Consider the following 12,423-nt stretch of genomic DNA (forward strand, 5'->3'; position numbering starts at 1 on the left):
CTGGCCTTGAGCTCGCTATGTACCAAAGGCTGGTTTTGAACTCCTGATCTCCTTCCTCTGCCTCCTGAGTGCTGGGATTACTGGCAACATGCCACCATGTCCAGCACTCTTAAATTGTTGGACACTAAGGTTTTACATGAAATTATGCAATATTAGAAATTTTACTGTATACTTCCTTTTCCAGGTAAGAGTTAAAACTCCTATTCCAGAAAATTGACTGTTATTCTCATGTTCTGGACTCTTCCCATCTTTTTCTGCATTTCCCCTGAGCTGCTTCCTCGTTTGGCTGTAGTCATACTTGCCTTTTCTCTCCTCTCTTCTTTTACTAATATGCCAGAGGTGTTCCAAATGCACACCAAAGACAATTTGAAAACTTGAAGCTATTGGAGCTATGTGCTATTTTTGAGGATTGATATTTAAGGAGGTTTCATTGTACTTAGACTACATTACAATAGATGCTAAAATATTTCTTAAAAATAGAAAAACTCATGACGCTCCTTCTGTAGTGCAGGTTCCCACATCCTGCCTTTGGTGATCTTAGCGTGGTTCCCTATTCCTACTCACGTTCTTCTTTGTTTAAAGATAATTGCTCTCATAGTTTGACAATAAATCAGGACAGTGGAACTTAAATATAGCATACTTGAAAACTTGTCATGCGCCAGCTAGGATGTGAGACCAGGAAGATACACAGAACACTCAAACATGAGGCTGGTGATGCCTTTGAAATCAGACTTCCTGCTCTGCTCATCTGCGTACCACCTTCTCCTCTGGAGGTCCTCAGGGCTGCACGCTCCCACCGGCAGGCACTCTGCAACACTCATGCCCATGCACCCCACATAGGCCAGCTCAGCTGTGGATTTCCCGGGTTTCTGTGGAGGGGGAAGATGGAGAGTGACAGCAGGACAGCTGGGGCTGTGACCACGGCAGGGAGTCCAGGGCATAGCCTAGAGGGTGTGTGTGCTTGACCCAGGGAGTCCAGGGCATAGCCTAGAGGGTGGACTTGAAGAAGGTGCATGGCAGAGGGGGGAGAGCTCCAGATTTTCTCAAGAGGGTTTTTTGCAAGAACCATTCAATGCCTATGTGGAGAATGGGCTGGAGTGTAGCAAGAAAGTCAGGAAGCAATGGCACCACCAGGAAAAGGTGAGCAAGGCTGAAATGGAAGTGCTGGCAGTGGAAGGGTTAACACTTGTCTGTTGGATGCACGTTGCTTGTACATGAAATATAAAGCAACGACTTCAGGTGTCGTTATAGAACCTGGGGTTAAGCAGGGAAGGTAATAGAATTATCACTTACTGTGATTGAAGCTTGTGGCAGAAGCAACATATAGGGGTGGAGAGATGAGGGCCTGCTGAAAGGGTGACTAGAATCTGGAATTGGGGTTGGTTTGGCAAATATGGAATTTTCTTAGGCAGAACCACAGAAACGACGGGGGGAGTGACGGTATGGTGTGTGGAGTCCTGCAACTGGCAGTGAATTTGCACCTGTGGGGCCGTGAGCTGTCTGTGCTGTGTTCTGAGATCCCGAGTGTAAGGCCTGAGGACCAAGCAGGAGTCCTCATCTCTTTTGTGCATTGACTCATGTGCATGTTGAGCCACTGATGGTTCTCACTGGCTTGTAATTCCGTGGTACTGACAGTGTTTTGTCTTGGGCAGAAAAACAGCAGCTTACAGCTAAAGCTGTCAGTCACAGCCACAGTGTGTGAGAAGATGGGAATGAGATACTGCAGTCTCTAAATCGTTTTACCAGAATTATAGTAGGCGTTTTAAAATATTAGTTTTTGACCAAAACCTTCCATGTCTGTAATTATAGGTGTTAGCCAGTTATTTTAATAAAGTACAGGTTTAAGCTAACTTTTCTTAATTACCAACTTTTTAATAGAAGCAAAATGTTAGAAATAATCCATATATCCAGAAATGGGAGCTGTTACCAGTGTGTTTGTTATGTAGCCCATACCACAAAGCATTCTTAAGATCACATAGGAGCATTAACCGACATGGAAGAATGTTTGTGTGTGTGTATGTATGTAGTGTGTGTGTATGTATGTAGTGTGTGTGTATGTGTGTGTGTTACATAACAATAGCAGAGTGATAAAGGTGCAGGCTTGCTTTTCATTTCTTTGTGCGGAGCATGGCTCTGAGTCTCTCCCAGTCCTCCTCTTTCTGATCAGCTCTGGAGGATTTTGCCCACATCCATAAAGGACTCCACTCACACACTGCTCCCACTTTGCCTCTACCACAACCTTATAAATAGGCGCCATTTCTGCACAGTGAGGAGGTACAGACAATGTATGCAGAGCAAATGGCTAATAATATACCGGATGCCACATAGGGAATTAAAAATCATCTTTTATTTCTTGCTCACCTGCATCTACCTGTTTCACAGTACAAGAATACATGTTGGCTTATCTATACTAGGAAGAGCTGCTGACTGATAGAATTTCTCAAGAATTAGAATGTATCAGAAGTCTTCCTTTGTGATAAAGCCTTGGGAAGCTCAAACTTTGTGCAAGGAACTCACGTTCACCAGCCCAGCTCCCCTCACCCTGTCCTGCATCCCAGAAGCAGGTTAGGAGGTTGGCTTCCACTGATTTAGATGAATTCCCACAACTCTGTTCTCTGTCTAAGGTTGATCTCCCTGAAAGTACTTAACAGCATTGTGCTGTTGGGCAAGTCATGTCAATATGTGAAGGAAGCCAAGATGGAAGAGAAGCTGTTTAATCCTCCCCCAGCCAGCACTCCCAGCAAACCCTCCAGTAAATCCCAGAACAAGGGCAAGTCCTCTCAAGGTACGTTGGTGTCAGAGGTCATCAGAATTCTCCTGAGTGAATCACTGCTCAGCCGAGGCTAAGTGGTTTTAGAGACACGCTTCATTCCGCGTCACTGTTGGGTCCTGTAAAAGTTCTAGTCTAGGACAGATATCCCTGGCCCAGCGCTGTTTCTCATTGGCTAACCCACTGTTCTGGTGGTGGTTATTCAGCACCTATTACATGTCAACACACGGGAAATGCCCTGTGCCTGCTCTGGTGAACTGGATCTGACTAGTGGGAGGAGGGAAGAACAACAGTAGGTAGAGCCTGTGTCAGGCACAGTGATTGCAGTCAGGAATGGGAAGCACTGCAGACACAGCCAGTGAAAGACTTCGGTGTTCAGAGGATAGCACAAGCCCTGTGGCTGCTGTGCTGGTCAGGGCTGACTTGGTCTGAGGCCTAGGAGGACCCTACCTCCCCATACCACAGGGCCCTGTCACTCTCGCAAGGCCCTTGACTTAGACTTGAAAGGGAGAGGAGGCCAGTGCATCCAGACAGCACCCAGCCGTGCTGGAGAGTATAAAGCTTGATCCAGAGAAAGTAAAGGAGACCAGCTGGTGCAGGGTCTGAAGCAAGGTCATGTTCCTGTGTGTTTTCTCAAGCTAAAGTGGAAGCTCAAGTTTTAGATTGTACGTCGCTGTAAGACACTGAGCTCTGTCAGTGATGCGAAGATGCAGGTGCATCAGCCTGGGTTCTCTTACTTACATCGAGAAGTTAGTAATGTCCTTACTTTCGAGAGGGCCAGTCTAATGGAGGATGGCCATCAGACGAGGGGTCATGTCATGTCACATGAAGTATACAGAAGAGGAGTGTCTGTGAAGTGTGCCCTAGAGGTCAACAGACTACAAGCTAGAGATGGTTCAGGGGTTGTTGAACTCAGGCTCTGAAGAGGGGTGGAAGTCAACCCTGAAGACAGGCTTAGCTCTTCATCTTCTCAGAGTCACAGGAGATGACAAGGTCTCAGCAGGACTGCATACATGGCAGAACTTACCAGGTTGCATCTTAGATAGTGGCAGTTTATCTACAGCTCACTCTAATTTAAAGCTTCCTTAAAAGGATCAAATTGGGCTAGGGAGGGGCATTGAATGGGGTTGAGGATGTTAGCTCAGTGGTTGAACACTTAACCTAGCAAGCATGAAGCCCTGAATCCAGTCCGCAGCACCTGGGAGAAGGAAAGGGGAAGAGGGTAAATTTATAAATCAGAGGTCAGTGGGTCCCAGTCTCGCTCAGCTGCCTCCTAGACCAGGCTTCTAAATTCCCGGGGTAGGACGAGGAGGCGGGGGTCTTCCTTCCGATGTGGGCTTTCTGCAGGTGATGATACTGGTCTGAGATGAGCCAGTGTACAGATAAGAGATGGAGCACCGTAGGGTCTACTTAGCCCTTAGTCTGGAGTGAGGAGCAAGTGCTGTTTTCCACTCAAGCAATAGTTCTGTTGATTTGTGGCCATGTAAGAGGGAACTGTAAAGACAGGTGGATCTTTTCAGAATCAGGTGGTAGTATTACCTATGGGTGTATGTAAAATTTTTGATGTATGGACTATGACTAGCCTCTGAACTTTATTATGAATTACAGCTTACACAGTATGCTTTTAGTTTTCATTTGTTTATCTAAGAGGAAAGAAAACAGATACTTTCCATCACCTCTGAAAACATGGTGTTTGATAAGCGTTTTCTGTGGCTGAGTCATCTAATCCATGGATCTGCTTTCTCACAGGCCTTTCCACAGAAGAGAACCTGCCCACTTCCACCACCAGCCAGCCTGTCCATCAGAAAGAAAACATCATACCCTTACTTGTGACCAGCAATTCTGATCAATTTCTGACAACCCCAGATGGCGATGAGAAGGACATAACACAGGAGAACTCTGAATTAAAACACAGATCCTCAAAGAAAGATTTGCTAGAAATAGACAGGTTCACAATCTGTGGGAATCGGATTGACTGAGGTTGTAACTGATGAGGTGAAGATGCCGGGCCCTGGGACCACAAATGCTGGTCCGCCAGGACACACTTGCTAAAAATGGCACTTAAATATTTATTTAAAAACTTAAATTATTAATGGCAAGCAAATCTTAGTATCTTTCTTCCAGTAATGTGGCCTGACAAAAGGGCAGATCACGGAACAGCGCCGGCTCCTGGCCTCGACTGGAATGCTGGTGGAAGATGAATACTTCCTCCTGCTTGGCCAACAGCAGCGGCACTGCTGGCACCGAGCCAGAGAGCACTGCAGGAGCCCCTTTGTCTCGTCAGCCTGGGCTTCCTGAATGGTGGATTTTCCTCAAGGCCTCTTCAGTATAAGGACATACCTGGGAAACTGTGAAGCTTTTACCGTGGTTATCTTTCTGGCCTCATACAGCTTCACAAACTCTCCAAACTTGACTTCACCTGCCAAAGCACTAAAATTATTAAATATAAGTCCAGATAAATGTTCTTACCACCAGAGTCATCCTTGGCAATACATCTGAACTAATAAGCAAAATAAAAGGCTACATAAATACATGGTGAATAACAGCATCTTATAGGAAACAGAGCTGTCCCATTCGTTTACTTCATGAAGGTCATGTGTCATGTGTAACAGTGTGAGCTGTATGGTAACTAATGACAGTGACACAGTAAAAGGCAGTCTGTAATGCACGCACAGAGCAGTGTCACCTGTGAGGTGCAGTTACCCTCTTTCATTTTAAAGCTGCATCAGTTATTGCAAGCTAAAAGATTTGGTGGTGAATTGGCTGAAAAGCTGTTGATACACAAAATCAAAGTGGTTCCTATCAACGGGCCAGTTTGTTGGTTTTTGTTTTGAGTAACATTTTTATTTGGTTTTTTCGAGACAAGGTTTCTCTGTGTAGCTTTGGAACCTGTCCTGGAACTAGCTCTTGTAGACCAGGCTGGCCTTGAACTCACAGAGATTCCCCTGCCTCTGCCTCCTCAGTACTGGGATTAAAGGTGTGCGCCACCACTGCCTGGTTGAGTGACATTTTTAAAGTATTCACAATGGGTGGAGCAGCATCACCTTGCCAGGCTCGTAGAATGCATGTGTCCTTCCATGGCTCTGTGTTCTATCAGGGAAGGGGGTGGTGGGTGCCTTTGCTGGGACAGTGCCTCACAAGACTATAAAGGGTACTGGGATAGAAGAGGGTACTACACTGTGGACACTGAGAATAGCAACCAAAAGGTGCTTTGGGGTTTTTGTTTGAAATGAAGATGCTGTTCCTCCTTCATTATTTGTTGGTGTCATCCAAGGGCAAGTTTCCACCACCCCATTTTTATCTTGAGAACCTTTACTGCACTTCTCTTAAAAAGAAAATTGACCACTTCTGCTTTCTGAACTGTCTAGAAGATGGTACTCTTAACTGCATTTCCTTTGCTGTCTCACTTGTGAAACTGCTCTCATACAAACATTTCAGGCACAGATGGCAAGTTTTAGATGGTTTGCCTGTATCTTGGATAAATATAAAACTAGTTTTGATGCTTTGGCTTATGCATTTAAAATACAGGAGGGTTTCTAATGATTTGCACTAACAGAATCTAAAGATAGCTGTTGGAGATGTTATACATGCCTTGTAAAGCCAGGAAGCAGTTTTAAGTTTAAAATGTTTTGTCGTTCTTTTGTGTGTGTTTCAGTGGGGCCCCACTTTTAAAATATTCTTTTTACTATCAAGAAAGTGTCCATTGCAACTAGCAGCAGTGTGGAGAAAGCTTTGCCAAACGCAGCCCTGATCAGAACAAGAACATGGCCTTCATGTATCTTTCATTTCCGCTTGGATTTTGTGTTTCTGTGTTTTTTTCTGAAGAATGCATTTCCTTTGCAGATGCTGTTCGGAGTGTGGATGATACTCACTTCTGTCATAATGGCATTCAGTACTAATTTTATAAGTGCATCTTGTGTGAAACTCAATAAATTCAATTTTGTAATCTTTTTTAAAAAGGTCGCTGAATTTCTTTTAGTAACTATTACTATTGTATTTGATAGAATGGGTGTCTCATTGTGTAGAACTTATTTCTAGTTTATAAATACTAGAGCTGTATTGATTATGTTTAGTTACTCTTGTCCTAAATGATAAAAAAAAAAGTTGTGTTTTTGAACTTTTGAAAGGATGGGCTGCATGTTGGTCATAGACCATTAGTATCTCTTCTTACATGAAGATGTTTACATTTGACAGGGATCCTAATGTTACAGTGTCAGCATGTACTTGTGTTATATGGGAATCACATTCAAGATGATACTTTGGTTTAAATAGTCTAGTTAAGGTGCAACATATTTCAGACCCATTTTAGCTTTTCCTGTAGATCAAAGTACTAAATGCTATTGATGAATTTACCCTGGCTCCCTGTGGACTTGTGCCAGTGTTTGAAAGAAGCATGCTAGAATTGGCTCCTCAGCATCTGCCCTACCACATCTGTAGCATGTGCCCTACTACATCTGTAGCATCTGCCCTGCCACATCTGTTAGCATCTGCCCTGCCACGTCTGCAGCGTCTGCCCTACCACATCTGTTAGCATCTGCCCTGCCACGTCTGCAGCGTCTGCCCTACCACATCTGTTAGCATCTGCCCTGCCACGTCTGCAGCGTCTGCCCTACCACATCTGTTAGCATCTGCCCTGCTACATATGTTAGCATGTGCCCTACCACAGCTGCAGCGTCCGTCCTACCACATCTGCAGCATCTGCCCTGCCACATCTGCAGTGTCTGCCCTGCCACATCTGAAGCGTCTGCCCTGCCACATCTGTAGCATCTGCCCTACCACATCTGTAGTGTCTGCCCTGCCACATCTGTTAGCATCTGCCCTGCCACATCTGCAGCATCTGCCCTACCACATCTGTAGTGTATGCCCTACCACATCTGTTAGCTCAACATAGATAAGTTCACGATTGTTTTTAAATTACTGTATTTTCATATGTCTCAGCTCTAGGTTTTTTTTTTTTTTCCCACAGTGATTTGCTAGTTATCTCCTATGTCAGAAACTTTTCTGGGCAAGGGATAGCAAGAAACATCAAGGTTTCTGTCTGCTGGGCACAACTGACAAGAGCGTGCCCGCTGGCCACAGCTGCCCAGTGGCCAAGTGCCCTCTCAGGCTTACGGCAGGCCAAGGAGAGCACAGTTTATATTGTGGCATCAGGCTGATCTTTCCCTGTTCTGTCTGCTTAACTTTCCCAGAGCTTTGAAAAAAAAAATAAAAAAGGAAAAGGATTTTTTACCACATACTGTTAGTTGACCTGCCAGAACCTGACCTTGCTGCATGCTGTGTAGAGGACTGCAGCCAAACTTCATGGCACCTCATTGTATGAGCCAAGGCAGCTGCAGGAGAAGGGGGTATGCCATTTTCAAGTCAACACCCATAGTACTGTGAGTCACCTGCACATCTGTCCCCTTCCTGCTTGCTGGGACCCAGCAGCTGGTGGCTTGCTCCCCACCACAGGTATATTGCACCACACCCCAGAGTGGCAGGGTCATGATGAAGAACCTGAGGCTCAGGATGCCTCTGAAAAGCAAAATTGCCGTTCAGCTTAGAAAACTCTTAAAAGATAAACAAGCTCAGAGTTGTTTTGATTTGCATTTCTCTGATGACTAAGGATGTTGAACATTTCCTAAGTGTCTTTCAGCCGTTTTAGAGTCCTCTGTTGAGAGTTCTCTGTTTAGGTCTGTACTCCATTTTTTAAATTGGATTATTTGTTCTTTTGTTGACCAATTTCTTGAGTTCTTTGTATATTTTGGAGATCAGACCTCTGTCTGATGCGGGGTTAGTGAAGATCTTTTCCCATTCTGTAGGTTGTCGTCTTGTCTTGTTGACCGTACAAATCAAAACAACTCTAAGATTCCATCTTACACCTGTAAGAATGGCCAAGATCAAAAGCACTGATGACAACTTAGGCTGGAGATGTTGTGGGGAAAAAGGAACACTTCTGCATTGCTGGTGGGAATGCAAGCTGGTACAGTCTTTTTAGATATCAGTGTGGCGATTTCTCAGAAAATTAGGAAACAACCTTCCTCAAGACCCAGTAATACCACTTTTGGGTATGTATCCAAAGGATTCTCAATCGTGCCACAAGGACATGTGCTCAACTATGTTCATAGCAGCTTTGTTTGTCATAGCCAGAACCTGGAAACAACCTAAATGTCCCTCGACCAAAGAATGGATAAGGAAAATGTGTTACATTTACACAATGGAGTACTACACAGCAGAAAAAAAATAACAACAGCTTGAATTTTGCAGGCAAATGGATGGAGCTAGAAAACATTTTGAGTGAGGTAACACAGACACAGAAAGACAAGTATCACACGTACTCATTCATAAGTGGTTTTTAAACATAAAGAACACCAGGCCACAAATCACAATCCCAGAGAACTTAAATGACAAAGAGGACCCTAAGAAAGGACCATCAATTACTCAGAAGAAATTGGCTTGTGTGATGAGGAGGTTTTAGTGATCCTCAAACATGTTCTTCACAGATAGGGAACTAGCGGTGCCGAACAAGCGAGGCATGACTGGTCTAAACTTCAACAAGAAATGGAAATATAGCCAGGTGGTAGTGGCGCATGCCTTTAATCCCAGCACTCGGGAGGCAAAGGCAGGTAGATTTCTGTGAGCTCGAGACCAGCCTGGTCTACAAGAGCTAATTCCAGGACATGCTCCAAAGCTACAGAGAGAACCCTGTCTCGGGGGGTGGGTTCTCTCGGTTGGGGGGAGAAGGAGGAGGAGGAAGAGGAGGAGAAGAAGAAGGAGGAGGAGGAGGAAGAGGAGGAGAAGAAGGAGGAGGAGGAGAAGAAGAAGGAGGAGGAGAGAAGAGGAGGAGGAGGAGAAGAAGAAGAGGAGGAGGAGGAGGAGGAGAAAGCAAGCAATGGAAATATGAACAAGGTAGTGAAAGTGAGAGAGATGAGGCTTCTGCAGTCTGGTGAGGCCACACAAGATGTAGAAGTAACGAGAAAGCTGAGCAGGCATCAGTCTGTAGAGTTTTGCTTTGAACACACGCCCTCACCTAGTAGTAAGGAAACCAAGCAGTTTGTGAGGGTTTGCCCGGCTTTCTGTGTCTGTTTCCATGTTTGTGTGTTCTGTGGGTGGGTGCCCATGTACTGGTATGCAAACACAAGTGCATCTGTGTGCAAGGCTGAAGTCGATGCCCACTTATTCATTGAGGTGGGGTCTCTCACTGGGCCAGCCAACTACCTGGCATCTCTTGTAAGAGATTAGATTAGGAAAGCAACACAAATTTGCAAGGTGACCAACGTGCAAAGCGGGTAGCTAATTTGTAGCATAATTATTCTGAATAAGTCTATTCCTGTTTTAACCATGTCTACACAGGAGTGTAAATACTGGGAAGATCAGAGATGCCTGCTGTGTTAGAGTTAACCGGGGCAGGGAAATGAAAACAGGTTCCTTTGAGGCGTGCAAATGAAAAGGTTGTGCTGTATGCTGGCGAGCAGATCTTGTGCAGTGGGCGTGGGAGGTACCAGCTAGATGTACACAATAACAAGTGTTACTGTCTCACTGGCACGGGTCACAGGAGACCAGCTTCTTCAGACAGGCCCCGCCCCATTCAGCGCTGCAGCCCTCGCACACTCGCACACTCGGCTCCTGACACAGGCAGCGAGTATTTATTGTGAGAACTCGGGAGCCAGATGTGTGCTTGAAAAGATAGGACTTAGGGCGAGGGAGGGGCTGGCGAGGCAGTTGTCACTGAAGGTGGAGGAGCATGCAGGATGTCTGCAGCACAGCCTCAGCCCCTCCACACACGCACCGTGCCAATCGAGAGGCAGTCTCTGCCGAGACCACAAAGACCGGCGCGCTCCAGTCGGAGAGCTCTAGATGCAGACAGGACTTGCAAGCGCTTAATGCCTTGCTGAGGATCCTGCACCTGATCCGGGCTGAAGGATGGGGAGAGCGGAGCTCGTGTGGGATTTTAAGTTTGATTGTTATACATAGGGTAAGTGAAAAGGCCACTCTGTAACTATAAAGTACGGTGATCAGACTCGTGTGTTAAGAAAGGTGGACTGGTGGCCTCCTGAAGGACTGGTACCTAAGAGCTTTTGTGTGAAGGCACAGTGCTCTCCTCATCTTCCACGTCATTTCGTTTATTTTCATCCCCCTGTGGCGTGCATGCTGTTGTCTCATCCTACCCTAGAAACAAGAAAGGACGAGTAAGATGCCCACCACACAGGCAGCACAGCAGAACATTAAGGCCCTTTCCTGCAGCCCTGACCTGCTCTGCCAGCTGTTTTCTGCAAGAGAAGGATTAGGGAAAGGAGGTCCTGTAAGGAGGCTACTGGGGCTGTCCACACCAGAGAGGTTAAGATACCACTGGTCCAGGGACCCAGTGCAGCTGTCACGCGATCAGGGGACTAGAGAGATGTCTGTGTGGAATGCAATGGGCTCACACAGACCTGGAACCGCATTAGGGCAGTGCCACGACTCCAGACTATCCTGAAGGCACCTTCTAATATCCTTTGGCGAACACGTGACCAACCTTCTTCAAATCTGTCACTCTGCAGGAGTGACTCCTAGAGTCAAGCTGGTGTTACCCATGGGCCCTAGGTGGAAGACAAACATTTCTATGAGAACGAGGAAGGGACAGTGGTCTGTGGCCCTCATACTGAGCACCACCATGAGCTGAGCGCTCTCATGTGGGGCAGCACAGAGAGCTTGGTTGTTAGAGCCTCGGTAACATGAAACAAAGCCAAGTCAGTTCAGACTCCACGCAGCACGGGTTTCTGACCGCCATTATATACACCAGTCATATATGCAAAGGTTTAGTTTGGCTTCAGCTTTCCGTGTTGCAGCCTATGGCCAGTTGTCCCTGCTCCTTACCTAACAGCCCAGCCAGAGAACAAAAACCAAGAGAGGAAGGTATGTGAGTCTCACAATCCCTTCCCAGGACCTGTCTCCAAAACACGCAGCTCCTGCCACAAGTACATTCTGCAGATCCGCTCAACTGCGCCACCTGGGGACCAAGGCTTTGACACACAGGCCTTTGAGGGATGTTTAAGAGTCAGAGTATCCCACCATCTAGAATTGAAGGATACAAAAGAACACAGCCTTCCTCCCTTTGCAACTATAATGGCTATAGCAACATGATTTGTTTCTCCTTCAAGCATACACTTGGGGATGATGTAAGTTCTGAGCTGGGAGAAGTTGAACATTAAAGCAGCCCTACCAAGGCATGCAACCTCTTCCCCAAGTGCTTGCCTTGTCATTGAGCTTTGTCTTGCACTATTAACAATGATGTTTAAACCAATGTATACTAAGCTTCTACCACAAACCACCATGCAAGGTTATATTAATCCACTCCCTCATCTGATCTGCACTGTGTCCCTGCAAAGCTATCTGTGTGGAATGCAATGGGCTCACACAGACCTGGGACCGCATTAGGGTCTGCATTTTGCAGATATTTAAGCTAAGACCCAGAAGCTCCTTTCTCAACTAAGCCACGGAGGTAGGGGCCAGGATTTCACAGGGTCCAACTGCTCATACAGTGGGCTACAGTCCACCTTAGGACAGCCCTGCACAAGTCTGTATGAGAACTGCCCCCAGCACACACAAATCATTGTCCAACCAAAGCATGCCCAGAGAAGTGGTTTTCCGGTCCCTATCCTCTCCTGTCGGTTTACATTTTCTGGATTCTCATG

General features: G+C 46.0%; 1 protein-coding gene across 1 annotated transcript in view; it reads left to right on the forward strand.

The window, feature by feature from the left end:
• Positions 1 to 6,729, forward strand: part of Tapt1 (transmembrane anterior posterior transformation 1) — a 49,502-nt gene extending 42,773 nt beyond the window's left edge. Inside the window, exons 13-14 of the mRNA XM_085691920.2 lie at positions 2,625 to 2,785; positions 4,520 to 6,729. Coding sequence (XP_085548046.2) covers positions 2,625 to 2,785; positions 4,520 to 4,749 — 391 coding nt within the window. The 3' untranslated portion in view covers positions 4,750 to 6,729. The remainder of the gene's footprint in view (positions 1 to 2,624; positions 2,786 to 4,519) is intronic.
• Positions 6,730 to 12,423: the final 5,694 nt, after the last annotated feature.

This window comes from Myodes glareolus, chromosome 8 (assembly GCF_982192425.1).
Source record: "Myodes glareolus chromosome 8, mMyoGla1.1, whole genome shotgun sequence".
Lineage (NCBI taxonomy): Eukaryota > Metazoa > Chordata > Mammalia > Rodentia > Cricetidae > Myodes > Myodes glareolus.